Source organism: Oncorhynchus keta, unplaced genomic scaffold, assembly GCF_023373465.1.
Source record: "Oncorhynchus keta strain PuntledgeMale-10-30-2019 unplaced genomic scaffold, Oket_V2 Un_contig_5054_pilon_pilon, whole genome shotgun sequence".
Classification (NCBI taxonomy): Eukaryota; Metazoa; Chordata; class Actinopteri; order Salmoniformes; family Salmonidae; genus Oncorhynchus; species Oncorhynchus keta.
The window spans coordinates 33,074-51,225 of record NW_026288097.1 but is presented as its reverse complement, the minus strand read 5'-3'; the positions used below and the strand labels follow the sequence as shown (position 1 = coordinate 51,225).

The window sequence follows — 18,152 nt, the reverse complement described above, 5'->3', positions numbered from 1 at the left end:
TTCAATTGATTGGACATGATTTGGAAAGGCACACACCTGTCTATATAAGGTCCAACAGCTGACAGTGCATGTCACAGCTAAAACCAAGCCATGAGGTCAAAGGAATTGTCAGAGAGCTCCGAGACAGGATTGTGTCCAGGTATAGATCTGGGGAAGAGTACCAAAAAATGTCTGCAGCATTGAAGTTCCCCAAGAACACAGTGGCCTCCAATCATTCTTAAATGAAAGAAGTTTGGAACCACCAAGAACTGGCCACCCCGCCAAACTGAGCAATCGGGGAGAAGGGCCTTAGTCAGGGAGGTGACCAAGAACCCGATGGTCACTCTGGCAGAGCTCCAGAGTTCCTCTGTGAAGATGAGAGAACCTTCCAGAAGGACAACCATCTCTGCAGCACTCCACCAATCAGGCCTTTATGGTAGAGTGGCCAGATGGAAGCCACTCCTCAATAAAAGGCACATGACGGCCTGCTTGGACACCTAAAGGACTCAGACCATGAGAAACAAGATTATCTGGTCTGATGGAACCAAGATTGAATTCTTTGGCCTGAATGCCAAGCGTCACATCTGGCAGAAACCTGGCACCAATGTGAAGCATGGTGGTGGCAGCATCACGCTGTGGGGTTGTTTTTCAGTGGTAGGGACTGGGAGACTAGTCAGAATTGAGGGGGAAATAAACAGAGCAAAGTACAGAGAGATTCTTGATGAAAACCTGCCTCAGAGCACTCAGGACCTCAGACTGGAGCAAAGGTTCACCTTCCAACAGGACAACGACACTAAGCACACAGCCAAGACAACCCAGGAGTGATTTCAGGGCAAGTCTCTGAATGTCCTTGAGTGGCCAAGCCTGCGCTCAGACTTGAACCCGATCTAACCTGAAAATAGCTGTGCAGCAATGCTCCTCATTCAACCTGACAGAGCATAAGAGGATCTGCAGAGAAGATTCAGATAAACTCCCAAAATACAGGTGTGCCAAGCTTGTAACGTCATACCCAAGAAGACTTGAGGCTGTTATCGCTGCCAAAGGTGCTTCAACAAAGTACTGAGTAAAGGGGCTGAATACTTATGTAAATGTGATATTTCATTTTTTTTTATTTTTTTTTTCTCAGCAAAATTATGGGGTATTGTATCTGTAGATTAATGACGAAAAAACACAATTTAATACATTTTAGAATAAGGCTGTAACATAACAAAATGTGGATCAAAGTCAAGGGGTCTGAATACTTTTCAAATGTACTGTGAGCTATTTGTAGTGTATTTGTGGTTTTAAAAGGCTTTTGAAGTTTGCAATATCCACTTTGAAATTTCAGATTTGATTTTCACTTACAAAAAAAATGATCAACAACTACAAAAATTCCCATGAATTATAATCCACATAACAAATCACATGTCCTGTTGCTGCAGGATTATTTTCCTGCTGTAGCAAACTGTCTCAAATGAAGATCCTATATCTGTATAACATTCCCATTCTGTAACTCATACCGCTAAGTTGTTCCCCATGGATCAGCTTGGCACCATTGCCTGGCAGTGTCCCTGATGGCACTGGTTAGCTGAAGCTTATCTTTATCATTCTGCAAATCTTGTTCAGCTGGTAATGTCTCATTGCCTGCACAGACTGGTCCATCCTTCTTAATGCAGAGCAGAGTTATTATTACTAAAGCAGCAAGGGTGAAGTGGTTAGTTGAGCAGTATTTAGCCTGTTGGTTTTGTATAAATTGGTTAGTGTTGTAGTATTTAGCCTGTTGGTTTTGTATAAATTTGTTCGTTTTGTAGTATTTAGCCTGTTGGTTTTGTATAAATTGGTTAGTTTTGTAGTATTTAGCCTGTTGGTTTTGTATAAATTGGTTAGTTTTGTAGTATTTAGCCTGTTGGTTTTGTATAAATTGTTTTGTAGTATTTTGCCTGTTGGTTTTGTATGTAATTGGTTAGTTTTGTAGTATTTAGCCTGTTGGTTTTGTATAAATTGGTTAGTTTTGTAGTATTTAGCCTGTTGGTTTTGTATGAAGTGGTATGAAGTGGTTAGTTTAGCAGTATTTCGCCTGTTGGTTTTGTATCAACCTTCCCAAGTTCTCTCACGTCACCCCGCTCCTCCGCTCTCTCCACTGGCTTCCAGTTGAAGCTCGCATCCGCTACAAGACCATGGTGCTTGCCTACGGAGCTGTGAGGGGAACGGCACCTCAGTACCTCCAGGCTCTGATCAGGCCCTACACCCAAACAAGGGCACTGCGTTCATCCACCTCTGGCCTGCTCGCCTCCCTACCACTGAGGAAGTACAGTTCCCGCTCAGCCCAGTCAAAACTGTTCGCTGCTCTGGCTCCCCAATGGTGGAACAAACTCCCTCACGACGCCAGGACAGCGGAGTCAATCACCACCTTCCGGAGACACCTGAAACCCCACCTCTTCAAGGAATACCTAGGATAGGGTAAGTAATCCTTCTCACCCCCCTAAAAGATTTAGATGCACTATTGTAAAGTGGCTGTTCCACTGGATGTCATAAGGTGTATGCACCAATTTGTAAGTCGCTCTGGATAAGAGTGTCTGCTAAATGACTTAAATGTAATGTAAATGTATGAAGTGGTTAGTTTAGCAGTATTTAGCCTGTTGGTTTTGTATGTAGTGGTTGGTTTAGCAGTATTTAGCCTGTTGGTTTTGTATAAATTGGTTAGTTTTGTAGTATTTAGCCAGTTGGTTTTGTATGAAGTGGGTAGTTTAGCAGTATTTAACCTGTCAGTTTTGTATGAAGTGGGTAGTTTAGCAGTATTTAACCTGTCGGTTTTGTACAATATTTAGCCTGTTGGTTTTGTATGAAGTGGTTAGTTTAGCAGTATTTAGCCTGTTGGTTTTGTATGAAGTGGTTAGTTTAGCAGTATTTAGCCTGTTGGTTTTGTATGAAGTGGTTAGTTTTGTAGTATTTAGCCTGTTGGTTTTGTATGAAGTGGTTAGTTTAGCAGTATTTAGCCTGTTGGCTTTGTATGAAGTGGTTAGTTTAGTTTTAGCCTGTTGGTTTTGTATGAAGTGGTTAGTTTAGCAGTATTTAGCCTGTTGGTTTTGTATGAAGTGGTTAGTTTTGGTTATTTTAGCAGCAGTATTTAGCCTGTTGGTTTTGTATGAAGTGTTGGCAGTTTTAGCCTGTTGGTTTTGTATGAAGTGGTTAGTTTTTGTAGCAGTTTAGCAGTATTTAACCTGTTGGTTTTGTATGTAGTGGTTAGTTTAGCAGTATTTAGCCTGTTGGTTTTGTATGAAGTGGTTAGTTTAGCAGTATTTAGCCTGTTGGTTTTGTATGTAGTGGTTAGTTTAGCAGTATTTAGCCTGTTGGTTTTGTATGTAGTGGTTAAGCAGTTTTAGCCTGTTGGTTTTGTATATAGTGGTTAGTTTAGCAGTATTTAACCTGTTGGTTTTGTATGTAGTTTAGTTTAGCAGTATTTAGCCTGTTGGTTTTGTATGTAGTGGTTAGTTTAGCAGTATTTACCCTGGTTTTGTATGTTTTAGTTTAGCAGTATTTAGCCTGTTGGTTTTGTATGAAGTGGTTAGTTTAGCAGTATTTAGCCTGTTGGTTTTGTATGAAGTGGTTAGCCTTTTGGTTTTGTAGCAGTATTTAGCCTGTTGGTTTTGTATGAAGTGGTTAGTTTAGTTGTTGGTTTTGTATTTTTAGCAGTATTTAGCCTGTTGGTTTTGTATGTAGTGGTTAGTTTAGCAGTGCCTTGGTTTTGTATGAAGTGGTTAGTTTAGCAGTATTTAGCCTGTTGGTTTTGTATGAAGTGGTTAGTTTAGCAGTATTTAGCCTGTTGGTTTTGTATGAAGTGGTTAGTTTAGCAGTATTTAGCCTGTTGGTTTTGTATGTAGTGGTTAGTTTAGCAGTATTTAGCCTTTTGGTTTTGTATGTAGTGGTTAGTTTAGCAGTATTTAGCCTGTTGGTTTTGTATGAAGTGGTTAGTTTAGCAGTATTTAACGTGTCGGTTTTGTATGAAGTGGTTAGTTTAGCAGTATTTAACCTGTCGGTTTTGTATAGTGTTTATTTTAGCAGTATTTAGCCTGTTGGTTTTGTATGAGAGTGACATAACTTGAACTTCCTTTGAAAGACTACTTCTAAAAGTGTATGTAGGTCAGCTGTGGCAGATGCAGTCAGGTTCCTGGGATCAGACTACTGTCCTATTTGAGGGAACGCTCCACCTTGATGTGACATGAGCTGTTATGCCCAGACTATAACTTTCTCTTGGAAAGCTAATACAGACAATGAGAGCCTTTTTTCCCCTTGCCCCTGCGATTTGGAAGAATGTCCCTGTGTTGAATTTGGCGTTCGTTGGGCTCTCTCTGGAAAAGCGTGGTAATCCATGGATGTCTGTTGATCTTTCTAATTGGCGATGTGGTTCTACTCTGACATGGGGAAAGTACACCAGGATGTATGAGCTGTAAGGGGATCGGCTCAGTGGTGGTCAACATCTCATGTCAACATAGACAGACCATAAAAACCACTACATTTTCTTTTAGACCTAATAGAAATTCTATGGATGAAACAGAGCAGCCCAGTTAAGGAAGGCAGTTTATTTTTCAAGTTCCACCTGTACGCTCCTTCAACTGGAAAACACTATCACTCTAGTTACCCAAAGTGAAAAATGGCAAGGACATATTTTTTAAATAAAAAAGTAACAGAACTTCTGTTTTTATTATTGAAAATAGATACAGAAATGAAAGTATGTTTAAAAACAAGAGTACAGTTCCATATGACAAACATTTTCCATAAAAAATAAGTATGAAAACACTGATCTGCAAGCGCATTGAGCCAAAAGTGTATTTTTGTACAAAACTAAGAAATGATTCAACAGGACTCCTCTCTGTACCATTTATCAAGGCTACTAAGAAGATAAGATATCCATCCCTCTTATTTTCCAACATGATATATATACAACGTGTTGTATCAGAGGATGTAAAATGTTGCCAGTGGAACACTGTGAAGTATGAGCGTTCGCTTTAAGGGACGTGTCTTTTGAAAAAGTTAGTTGCAAAAAATACTTTCTCTCCATATACATATAAATACATTTATGCTGTGCAAAATACAAATGTAAAGACCTCCCATGCACAGCCACCCCATATATCAGGGCTAATGAAGGAGAAATATTGGTTTGGTGCGAGACGTCCTCTGCGTGTGTGCTTATTTTCCTTTTTGGTTTTAGGTGACTGCGAGGGGAAGATGCAGGTTCGCCATGTGCCATTGCGCGGTCAACATTCATACAATGAACTACTGGCACAGGAGGTTGGTGGCACTTTAATTGGGGAGGACGGGCTCGTGGTAATGACTGGAGGGGAATTAGTGCAATGTTTTCAAATACATGGTTTCCATATGTTTAATGCCATTCCGTTCACTCCGTTCCAGCCATTATTATGAGCCGTCCTCCCCTCAGCAGCCTCCACTGGTTAGTGGATATGTGTGAGAGTGGACTTCATGTTAATATTTACAGCATTATCTTCTCTGAAGGTGTATAATGAACTAGGGCTGGATTCAATTTGTTTCGCTGAAGCGATACAGATTGTGTGATGGAAACGTGAAGGTAATTTCCCATTGAACCGTTTACCATGAATGCAGTCTCCGCTAACTCGGGAATATTGCCTTTAAATTTCAATCGCGCCGCAACACTGAGCTTCAGCGATACGGATTGAATAGAGCCCTAAGACTGACCAAATTATGGGACAATTCTTGCACCATGAATCGGTCACTGAATGAAACCATGAAATTCCGGCAGGTTGTCTGAAACTCTACAACTCGTACTGTACAGCAAAAGCGTTGCATTATAACCCATTTCCTAGAACTCGAACATGGCATCAAACACTTTGATAAATAATATTATACACGTTATCAAAATAAGTTTCAGGGAGCCAGCTTCCCATTATTAAAACAAAAAAGATACCTACTGTATGTTTGTTACCTCACACTGTTAGTTAGAAGTTTCTCCATCTATCTCATACTATGTTCTTTTTATCCCTTTGCCTTTTGTCATGTTTGATAAATAAGATAAGGCTATTACATATGGACATTATATTAACCTGACATGGAGATCCTGTACACGTTTTTACATGGCCGGGGTTCGGAGGCGGCTGGATGGGGATATGTAGCATCCAGAGACTGATTGGATGTGTAGAAGGACCCCTCCTGTCACCTTCCCAGACGGTTTGATATGTACTGTATATCCTTCGGGCTTCTCCACAGACAGCTTTGGGGGGGGGGTCCTACCATTTGCCAGGAATGGCCGTTCCACACTCATACCATGACACGTAGGTGACGTGAGAGTTCCCTCCTATCTGACCAAAGTTGACCGGCTCTTGTCTCATAGCCCTGTAATACCCTGTATGTAACAGACAAAATGAGGTGAGGGGCTGAACCTTGAGTCGTTTTAGACATTGTGAAAATGTAGTTGTTTTCAGGCATGGATATTAAGCATATTCTCAACAGGTTCTCATTTCAACAATTGAAAGATCGATGTGTCAGTGCTGTAGCTTGTACCTTCTCTTGCTGGCAGCTGGTCAGCCCTGACTTGGTTTCCTGTCCTCCCATCCAGGAACGAGTCTACAAACTGACAGTGGTCCTCACCATGGCCAGTCTGGTCCCCAATGTTGTAAAATTTACCTGTAAAGTTATTAGGGGAAAAAGTTGTCGGATGGGATGGCAATTTAAACTGATCTACCGTTCTGTTCTGTTCTGTACTATAGACACCGAGCGCCGGAAGCAGAACTGACCGTTGAGAGAATCACTCAGATATATCTTGTATCGGAGGGAGTTGCAGAGCTGGATCCCCACAAACTTGCGGTACCAGGTCCTTTTTACGTACTGCTTGCCATTGCACTCCGAGTATGAGTCTGTCTTGAAGGGGAACTGGGTCCAGATGGCATCTTTTCCTACAGGAAATAGTTAACAAAATATTAGAACGTGGAATATCAAAGGCATGAATCATGAAACAAAGATAATAATTAAGAAAATAGAGATGAGTAGAAGCCCAAATGTATATTTGCATTCCCAATCAGAGTTGTCTTTTTTAGTGTATCACAGCCTTTTACTACTGATGAAATGAAATGGAAAATAAAAATGTCTCCATTCATTTAGCTGTGTAAATGTTTGGTCTGGCTGTGAGTTGGGCGTGGAAGAAGTGAGCTCATAGATATTGGATGGAGAGCAGTGTACTGCTGCACTGGGGCACGGTGGCCTGAGTCTCCACAGACTCTCACTGTGCCAGGCCAGACCTTCCTTAGATCATCCATTCATTCAGCCTGGTGGAATGTGTCACCTGGGACCGGTGCTCAGGACAGACCACAGACTGAGGGGCTTACCTGAGACATTCTCACTCACACGTGGGTCCGCTGCAGGACGGAGGGATGGAGAGATGAAGAAAAAGAGGCAGAGAGAGAAATGTGAGTTAGTAGGTGCTTTCAAATGTCTTCTTCTCAGAATAGACTGTAGAAATGGTTCCCAAAATGATTTTGAAATAAGTTGGTGATTCTCCTAAATAAAAAACCACAAAACCACACGTCTTGTAGGAAAGCCATACAAAATCTACGGAAAGTAATTTAGTCCACTCTGGCACTGAAGAGCCAGTCTGATATGGTAGTGTGGGACTCCAGGAGACTCCAGGACAAATCATTTGCCTTCAAACTCCTCATCATCTCTCACATAGAGGGTAAGCCTCTGTGAGCCAATGAGGCCCAGCGGTGAGGTCCTCCCAGAAACATAAAAATGACCTGATTCCCTACTAGCCATTCATTTATGATAAGCTGTTGTATTTGTGAGTTTGATTGAGTGTGTTGTGAGCTGCAATGCAGGATGAGGGAGAGCTGGCAGCCGACAGCACTCCTGGGGTTGGAGGCAGTTTACATGGAGAGGCAGCAGCCAATGTTATGGAAATGGAGGGGCCATGCTGAAATCATTAGGTTAACAACAGCTAGTTAATTACAGACCCCTACACCGGTAAGTGGTGGACCGCCAGACATGACTGGAGCTGGCTGACGAGGCTGTGCGTTAGTACGTTTGTATGTGCGTATTTTAGTGAATGCTTGTTTGTTTGTTTAACGCCAAATGCCTGACCTTGTCAACAGATGGCCTACGCAAAAGGCCAGATGTGGCTCTTGAACTTTAACTGACTCCTGATTAGGTAATGATGTAAGTCAGCAATTCAACGAAACAACCAATCACCAATCACCAATCACCAATCACCAAGTGTCGTTTAATGAGGCATATTAGTGCTGGCCTAGAAAACAACGTGGCCCATACTGTACCTGATTCAGTGTTGAAGGACACAGGCTCACTGGGTGGCCCCTCTCCAAGCTCGTTCTTGGGTTTCACCTTGAACTCGTAGCTGTGAGGTAAGAGCAGGAAGTGTCACTATCAGAAGGTCTCACAGCGATTATCCTACCGACTCGCTCCAGATTCCAATTTCCGCTCCATTTCCAATTGCAAGCAATCATTTCCACAGAATCAGATTTTCCTCTAATCCTCACAACGTTTAAAGTGGACACAGTATTTTGATGGAAACGTAGTGTATTCTTGTTCGGCCTTGTTGTTACAGTGAGGAAGGCTCTAGTATTGCCTCCTATTTATCTCTTCTCTCGACAGTGCAGTCCAGAGAGCCAGAGTCCCTCCCGCTAATGTCTCCTCCATATGAGATGTTCAGACACAGCGATTGGTCCACCACGTGCCAGCAGCCTCAGCAGGCTCAGCTCACAGGAAGCCCTGGTTCATATTCTATCACTTCTTTAATGTCAAATAGTCCCATATTCAGGCTTCATTAAAAACCTAGGGAGCGTGGCGGCCCTCCTCTGCTCTCCACACGTGAAGAACCTTTCTTCTCCAACTACGCCAGAGAGAAGTGCAGGTCCTGATCTTAACCAGACATAGCTAGCTAGCTTATCCTTCTGACAAAAGTAGTAATAATACAATGAATAATTAAAATGTTGTATTATTTCCATGAACGAAAGCCTTTCAGATAGTATAAGTTTTACAAACATTTACATTTGAGTTATTTAGCAGACTTACGGTAGCGAGTGCATGCATTTTCATACTTTTTCAAAGCTCTGAAAAAAGCTACCGTCTGAGGACTGAGAGAGAGCATACCGAGAGAATACAATGTGTTGTATCAATCTGAAACACAGGCACAAAGATGTTATGTTATATACCTGCTCTCGGGGTTGAGGTTCTCTACTGCAGTGTGAGTCTGGTTGGTGGTCAGGATGGACACCTGAGTACCATCTGGTCCCTTCGTTGTGGAGATGACCTCATATTCTACACAACAACCAGGAAATCACTGTTGAATTCAAGAATTTACCAAGTATCCCAATATTCAGAGTCACACTTTCTAATGTACACTACCGTTAAAAAGTTTGTGGTCACATAGAAATGTCCATGTTTTTCAAAGATTATTTTTTGTCCATTAAAATAACATCAAATTGATCAGAAATACAGTGTAGACATTGTTAAATGTTGTAAATGACTATTGTAGCTGGAAATGGCAGATTTTTTAATAGAATATCTACATAAGCATACAGAGGCCCATTGTCAGCAACCGTCACTCCTGTGTTCCAATGGCACGTTGTGTTAGCCTTGTAAAATGATACACTTAGATTAACTAATTGATCATAAGAAAACCCTTTTGCAATTATGTTAGCACAGCGGAAAACTGTTGTAATGATTAAAGAAGCAATAAAACTGGCCTTCTTTAGACTAGTTGAGTATCTGGTGCATCAGCATTTCTGGATTCGATTACAGGCTCAAAATGGGCAGAAACAAAGAACTTTCTTCTGAAACTCGTCAGTCTATTCTTGTTCTGAGAAATTAAGGCTATTCCATGCGAGAAATGGCCAAGAAACGGAAGATCTCATACAATGCTGTGTACTACTCCCTTCACGGAACAGAGCAAACTGGAGCTAACCAGAATAGAAAGAGAGTGGGAGGCCCCGGTGCACAACTGAGCAAGAGGACAAGTACATTAGAGTGTCTAGTTTGAGAAACAGACGAAATGAAGTCCTCAACTGGCAGCTTCATTAAATAGTGCCTGCAAAACACCAGTCTCAACGTCAACAGTGAAGAGGCGACTCCAGGATGCTGGCCTTCTCAAACTAGACACTCTAATGTACTTGTCCTCTTGCTCTTGCTTTATTTATCAGGACAACAGTTTTCAGCTGTGCTAACATAATTGCAAAAGGGTTTTCTAATGATCAATTAGCCTTTTAAAATGATAAACTTGGATTAGATAACACAACATGCCATTGGAACACAGGAGTGATGGTTGCTGATAATGGGCCTCTGTACGCCTATTTAGATATTCCCAAAAAACATCTGCCATTTCCAGCTACAATACTCATTTATAACATTAACAATATCTATTGTACTCTGTATTTCGGATCAATTTGATGTTATTTTATTAATGGACTTTTTGGGGGTGCTTTTCTTTGAAAAACAATTCCATTTCTACATTTCCCCAAACTTTTGAACGGTGGTGTATGTTACTATGCATTTGCATTGTAGTTGGAGTACATAGACAGGTACAGTGTCCCACTCTCCCCACCTGTGGTGTCGTTGTCTGTCTTTTCCCAGTCTAGAATGATGAAGGAGGGGCATCCCTCCACCGTTACCACGGTGAGGTTGTAGGGCGGAGACTTGGGCGGGGCTGTCACGTTTGTCTCCCCGCCCTCCTCCTCTGGGAAGTAGCTGAGAGAGGTGGTGATGGAACAAGGCTCGTCTGGTTTCTTGTCCGTCTTGTAGACTACATGGGGTGCTTAGGGAAGAGAGATCACATTTAAAGGATCCCTGCACTGCTGGTTCAAAACAACCATTTAGTAATTTTCTGTCCGGGACAATAGAAGTACATGATAGTTACAAGAAGGGTTTTTTACGTACCAACGAAACGTTTCTTTCCCAATGCGTCCACGTCAGAGGCTGGTAGGGAGCTGAATAATGAGGAGTTCTCCCAGGTTTCAAACCAGATGTCTGTGAGAGGATGAGAAAGGACAAGGATATGCTTTAGAGCTCCACAAAACACATTTAAGGATTGTCCTCATATGGGGCACCAATAATGTAGGTTTTCTTAGGACATAATTTAGCTCTGAATTGTGATCGGTTATACCGTTGGCTGATGGTGCAGTCGTTGTTGTGTGTCTGCGGTCTTGCTTGACAGGTTTAGTCGTCACTGATGGAAACTTCTTCAAAATGGAGGCCTTGTCTGTTTGCTTCAAGACATTCAGCTTGTCTGTAGAGAACAGAGTTTGGCAACGCACAGAGTTTACAACAAAAAAAGGTTTGTTGTTTTTCTTGGCTTTCTCAATATTTCTATATTTGTTTAGAGGAAAGGTGCCTTTCGAGGTTGTAAACATAAGCTCAGCCAAATGACAAACTTCATGATGACAAAATACTCTTTCACTAACAGCTGGTTTATAATGGAGTTTGGGAACTGGTGTGTATACCCCCATTTCAGGCAGTGGATGATGTATAGAAAACTGCTCAATGTTCAATTATGTGTTATTATTACAACCAACTAAACCTTACTCATATCACCAGGTTTGCCAACCAGGTTGGTCTTTTTGTTGACAGGAATGGACGGACGAGATCCTGAAAAATAGAAATCAAAGGAAACAACAGTCAATCACATAATCACTAAACATTACAATTTCTGCGAGAACCATTCCTTTGTCTCTCTGATGGCATTATTTGCCTTGAAGAGATCATCTTAAATGAAAAACAGTGGAACACTCTTTCACCGCCACTTGTAGAATAACCCAAATTCCTTGACCATTGTTGACACAATCGGCAATATCTAGAGAAAATCCTACATCAGGATTTCATCACGTATCTGACATGCACCATCTGTCATACACTGTTAGAGAAAAGATTTCCAAAAAGGGTTCTTCTGCTGTCCCCATAGGAGAACACTTTTTGAATCCAGGTAGAACTCTTTGTGTAAAGGCTTCTACATGGAACCTAATAGGGTTACACCTGGAACCAAAAGGGTTCTCCTATGGAGGACAGCAGAATAACCCTTTTAGGTTATAGATAGCACATCATACTGATGACCATGAGCTGTGGAACATTATTGGAAGGAACTCTATATGGACTGTATAAATAAATGAATGGTAAAACCTCATACCCTGCGCCCAATGAACCTTAAAACATGAACAATCCTTTGTAATTCCTTGAGGTTTTACACATGTTCTGAAAGTTACCCAGAACGAAATGCTTAACCTGTTGCCAATTAGTGCTCTGTTGCACTGAGGCCAAACTCTTCACAATCAAGGAATTGTTCCTAATCCCTAAGAAAATATGCTAAATGCAAAGCCCCAGTACATAAAAGCTGGTGTAGCTCTGAAACATTTTAGCTGGTAATATAAAACAATATGGGTCCATTACTTTCCATCAATTACATGTAAAATATCCATGTTTGAAATACTGCCAGTTTGCAGTTAGCACTGCTTTATCCAACTCTACAGTTTCTAGAAAACATGGTTCTACTTAAAAAGAAAAGCTTTCCCGAACTTTTTTATGCTGTCATTCAGGACAGCATATGTTATACATTTATAAAACTGTGACTCTACTGAAATCGGTGTAAGAATAGATATTTCTCTGCAATGACAGTGTTCTATGTAATCTTAAAACATAGCATTTTTCTAGCCACATGGAACCAGCATAGATCAAGATTACAAATGTTTCACAGGGTACAGAACATGCAGTGAACCTTGATCATAGGGGACTGCATGATCAAGTGACAAGCCACCAAACACAATCATTATTGACTGCTGACTTTTTCTGCCTTTGCACTGTGACCAGTCTACTCATGCAAAAATATTAGTCCACTAAGTCTAGTTCATACAAACACAAATCTGTAACCAAATGCAAACATTGAATTCCTGTAGCTGATGAAAAGCTGATGCCATGCTCTCCTGATTGCATGATGGGTACTCTAAACACTGGCACCTCCACAGTGATGCACTAGCCTGTGAAGATTATTGTTCTTCTTAAGTCAATACTTGCAATCAGGCAAGAAGCATGTGGAACCTACCCAGGAAAATAGATGAAAATAACATTTGAGCCGCCCTCCAAACAAAACGTCAAGTTCATTACACGGCGGCAGGGCTATTATAGAACACTTTATTTCTTAACATGTGGTAAGAGAAAGTGCAATGCTTGGTGAGAAACACGCCAAAATAAGGTTCTTAAAAATAAGCTAATGACCCTCAGACGTCATACTTTCCAAAAAAGGAAAGTATTTTCCAAAGGCCCGGCTGAACTGAAGCCTTTGGTCGAATTCTTAGTGATGGTCGTCCAGTGTTTTGATCAAAACAAGACGTATTTTACATCAACATGGCCGACTCATGCAGTCTGGGCGGAAATGGTGGCGATGGAAGCTAGTGTGTGTCAGTGTGGGCAGGGCTAGCTTTGCGCTGGGTGCAGATAAGACTGGATTCATGCCATTTTACCATAGAACTGGTCCTCAATGGAAGAGAAGCCTGAACGGCCCAAAACATCAGGGTTTATGTCCTCCAACAGCGAGTTGTTTGTGTTTGCTGCAGGAAAAGTACTAAGATTAAAACCTATTCCCAAACCTATTGTGTCTTTGAGGGAAACGTGGCAGGTCCAGACACTTGAAGACATCGATGATATCTGAACATATCAATTCATATCTTTCAAAGAATCATCCTTGAGTATTCCACTGTCTTGCATTATCAGTAAAGACACAACCAAATGACCATAACATGAAACAGAGCACAAACATAGAGTGAATGATGATGATAGACAACCCAACCACATCTCATGCTCAATGAGGACAGTACAGGACTGACATGCATACAATCATGCGCAGGGTGAAACCCAACTATAAGCAGCTCAACATTGATTTGACTTCCAGTTTGCCAGTTTGTGACAGAGAAACAGCATTGGTTATGTAGCTCGGCATACAAAGAGCCTGATCTTTGAAGACCTGTGAAACTGCTTCAGTTTCTGCCTGGAAAACATGAACTGAGTTTCCCCACCACCACAAATGGGTACTGACACAGGCGTACCTCCCTAAAAAGAGCAGTGATTACTTAATACCCCTTTGATTACTCGCTGTCATAAGCTTTGAAGCCAGCAACAGCATTGAATCTGCAGAAGCTTGCATTAAAACCAAGAACACCAAGACCCTTGGACAGATGGCAACGTATGGATAGACAGACTGACGGGCTGATGAATGGATGGATGGTTAGACAGACACATTATTGACAAACAAAATGAATGGGTGAAGGACACCGATATTGGTTGATGATGCCGCCACAACGCCAACAAACTGTATGGGTTAATGGATGAGAGACACAGAGGAGAAATATCAGCTCTTTTTACCCATTCTCAGTCTGTTCCAAACGACTGGTTTGGGGAGGCCGGTTCCTTTGTGATGCTTACCATTGGCTGTGGAGAAGAAGAGTGACTGTTATGGAAAAAGCAGCTAGTTTTGTTAGCTCAGACTTAATTAATTCTTCAGGAAAAAAGAGATTAAAGATGAATCTCCCAACAGGCCTTGTGAGGAGGAAAATAAATAGGAAAAGGAGGAGATGGACCAGTGGAGAGTCCTGTCAGAGCTTCAGCCTCAAGTAAACAACGTGTTTCCCCAAAGACAGTGGAAAGCTCTGTCTTAACATGGCTGACCCGTGCTGCAACCAGAATCTACGACATGCTGACCGTATCTGACAGATCTTTCTAAAAGTAGCAGTGACTTCTTCAGATGGTGGGAGAGTCGAGAGATGGATAGATTGGACAGCCAGGACAAATCTTGACCGCGAAGATGACAAGCTACGTCGATGCGTGACTGATCACACTCTCCACATGTTGTGCAGGGTGAAATTAGGCACTTGATGCCGAACCAACTCTGCAATCTTTGCCTGACCTCAATCTCTGCCCAGATATGACAACATTTCTGGTTGGTTTGGAGGAAGTCCTGCACACTTTTTACACAGGGTTTGTGGGGCTAGAGAGGATTTCAAGAACACCACACAGAGATGACATATTAGGAGGAAGAGGAGGAGGAGGAGGAGAGATGAGGAAGAGGAGGAGGAAGTGGAGGAGAAGAAAAGGGGACAGAGAGATTCCATTACCCCTGGTGTCCTGGAGGTCTGTGATGAGTTATTAGCCCTACGAAGAAGGGATGAGGAAGAGGAAGGGGAATCTTGTCTTGAGCCATCAGTGAAGGGAAAGAGAGGGTTTGTGGCAGCAGGAGACTTCATGGTCCTGCCTATCAGTGTGATGGCCGGGCCATGGGGTTTCAAATTTCTCTGGCTGCCTTGACCTAGAAAACCACAAAAACAATTGTAGAACCTGTTACAATGTGTAGTTTCAATGTCTGTTAAAGACACATTTGTTGTGCCATTCAGGTGTTAGGGAACTACAGAGCCACGGCCCTTAGGAGTGGAATAGTGGGGTTCGTGAGGATGATTCAATCAATGATCTCTCAAATAAATCTGCAGCATTCAATAGTGTAGTTTGATTGAAGGCATCTACTGTAGTTCCCTAACATGAGCTCTTAACTCATGTTAGCCTTGTTGTTATAAGTGTTGCATGTTTTTTGTGTACTTTAAATTAATTTTGTGACGTAAACAATATTTACGATAGGATTTTTCAAGCATTTTTCATCCTAAAGCTTCCACGATCTTGAGGAATAGAGTCATAGATGCTGCTGGGGCTAAGCAGTGCAGCGTAACCATGACTGTCAGATTGTGTATGCCATGCAGATATGGATAATGCAGTAATGTGGTTGATAATGTGGTGGATGGTGCAATAACGGGCATTCAGTCCAACTCCTGATCATGACCTGTGGACCAAAGAGTGTGCATTAAAGCTGGACAACAACACTGAAGCTGTGGACCAATGAGTGTGCATTAAAGCTGGACAACAACACTGAAGCTGTGGACCAATGAGTGTGCATTAAAGCTGGACAACAACACTGAAGCTGTGCACCAATGAGTGTGCATTAAAACTGGACAACAACACTGAAGCTGTGGACCAATGAGTGTGCATTAAAGCCGGACAACAACACTGAAGCTGTGCACCAATGAGTGTGCATTAAAACTGGACAACAACACTGAAGCTGTGACCCCATGAGTGTGCATTAAAGCTGGACAACAACACTGAAGCAGTGGACCAATGAGTCTGCATTAAAGCTGCACAACAACACTGAAGCTGTGGACCAATGAGTGTGCGTTAAAGCTGGACAACAACACTGAAGCAGTGGACCAATGAGTGTGCATTAAAGCTGCACAACAACACTGAATCGGCTAGTATTGTTAGCTGAGACTTAATTCTTCAGGAAAGAAACAGATTTGAGATGAATCTCCCAACTGGCCTTGTGAGGAGGAAAATAAATAGAAGAAAAAAAGACAGGACAAAAACAGATGTGATTTTGTGTGGAAAGGTAGCGTGTTATACAGTAGGTGATGGACCAGTGGAGAGTCCTGACAGAGCTTCAGCCTCAAGTAAACAACGTGTTTCCCCAAAGACAGTGGAAAGCTCTGTCTTAACATGGCTGACCCGTGCTGCAACCAGAATCTACGACATGCTGACCGTATCTGACAGATCTTTCTAAAAGTAGCAGTGACTTCTTCAGATGGTGCGAGAGTCGAGAGATGGATAGATTGGACAGCCAGGACAGATCTTGCCCACGGAGATGAAAAGCAATGTCGAAAACATGACCGATCACGCTCTCTACATGTTGTGCAAGGTGAAATTAGGCACTTGATGCCAAACCAACTCTGCAATCTTTGCCTGACCTCAATCTCAGATATGATATGACAACATGTGTGGTTGGTTTGAGGAAGTACTGCACGCACACTGGTTACACAGGGTATGTGGGGGTAGGGCAGATTTCAAGAAAACCAAAAGGATAGTAGGAGCAAGAAGAGGAGGAGCAGGAAGAATAGGAGCAGGAAGAAGAAGAGGATGAGGAGAGGAAGGAAGGAAAAGGGGAGGGAGAGAGATTCCATTACCCCTTGGTGTTCCGGAGGTCTGTGATGAGTTATTAGACCTGTGAAGAAGGGATGAGGAGGAGGATGAGGAAGAAGAGGAAGAGGAGGATGGGGTATCTTGTCTTGAGCCATCAGTGAAGGGAAAGAGAGGGTTTGTGGCAGCAGGAGACTTCATGGTCCTGGCTATCAGTATGATGGCCGGGCCATGGGGTTTCAAATTTCTCTGGCTGCCTTGACCTAGAAAACCACAAAAACAATTGTAGAACCTGTTACAATGTGTAGTTTCAATGTTAAAGACAATGCTGTTGTGCCATTCAGGTGTGCTGGGAGCCACGGCCCTTAGGAGTGGAATAGTGGGGTTAGTGAGGATGATTCAATCAATGATCTCTCAAATAAATCTGCAGCATTCAATAGTGTAGTTTGATTGAAGGCATCTACTGTTGTAGCCTTGTTGTTATAAGTGTTGCATGTTTTTTGTGTACTTTTAATTAATTTTGTGACGTAAACAATATTTACGATAGGATTTTTCAAGCATTTTTCATCCTAAAGCTTCCACAATCTTGAGGAATAGAGTCATAGATGCTGCTGGGGCTAAGCAGTGCAGCGTAACCATGACTGTCAGATTGTGTATGCCATGCAGATATGGATAATGCAGTAATGTGGTTGATAATGTGGTGGATGGTGCAATAACGGGCATTCAGTCCAACTTCTGATCATGACCTGTGGACCAATGAGTGTGCATTAAAGCTGGACAACAACACTGAAGCTGTGGACATTAAAGCTGAACAACAACACTGAGTGTGGACCAATGAGTGTAAAAGCTGCAACAACACTGAAGCTGTGGACCAATGAGTGTGCATTAAAACTGAACAACAACACTGAAGCTGTGGACCAATGAGTGTATTAAAGCTGGATTAAAGCATTAAAGCTGGACAACAACACTGAAGCTGTGGACCAATGAGTGTGCATTAAAGCTGGACAACAACACTGAAGCTGTGGACCAATGAGTGTGCATTAAAGCTGGACAACAACACTGAAGCTGTGGACCAATGAGTGTGCATTGAAGCCGGACAACAACACTGAAGCTGTGGTCTGAGATGACGTTGACACCGTGGACAGCAGACAGACAGCGGAGTGTACGTAGACCAGCTGCGGCAAAACACAGTGAGGGCATTCATACGATGAGGTCATCGTTACCCA

The 18,152-nt window shown here is 42.2% G+C and overlaps 1 protein-coding gene across 10 annotated transcripts in view; it reads right to left on the bottom strand.

Moving 5' to 3' along the window:
* Window positions 1-4,680: 4,680 nt before the first annotated feature.
* The window catches only part of LOC118363218 (target of Nesh-SH3-like), a 30,818-nt gene continuing 17,346 nt past the window's right edge, over window positions 4,681-18,152 (bottom strand). For 2 of the 10 annotated variants that reach the window (XM_052509886.1, XM_052509887.1), the window contains 13 exons: window positions 16,974-17,189; window positions 14,341-14,406; window positions 13,443-13,529; window positions 11,518-11,580; window positions 11,099-11,221; window positions 10,873-10,962; window positions 10,541-10,750; window positions 9,153-9,258; window positions 8,256-8,335; window positions 7,314-7,343; window positions 6,726-6,884; window positions 6,493-6,615; window positions 4,681-6,334 (listed from right to left, as the gene is read on the bottom strand). In XM_052509886.1, coding sequence (XP_052365846.1) covers window positions 6,219-6,334; window positions 6,493-6,615; window positions 6,726-6,884; window positions 7,314-7,343; window positions 8,256-8,335; window positions 9,153-9,258; window positions 10,541-10,750; window positions 10,873-10,962; window positions 11,099-11,221; window positions 11,518-11,580; window positions 13,443-13,529; window positions 14,341-14,406; window positions 16,974-17,189 — 1,469 coding nt within the window. In that variant the 3' untranslated portion in view covers window positions 4,681-6,218. The remainder of the gene's footprint in view (window positions 6,335-6,492; window positions 6,616-6,725; window positions 6,885-7,313; window positions 7,344-8,255; window positions 8,336-9,152; window positions 9,259-10,540; window positions 10,751-10,872; window positions 10,963-11,098; window positions 11,222-11,517; window positions 11,581-13,442; window positions 13,530-14,340; window positions 14,407-16,973; window positions 17,190-18,152) is intronic. The other 8 variants (XM_052509890.1, XM_052509888.1, XM_052509892.1 and 5 more) reach the window with 8 other exon arrangements.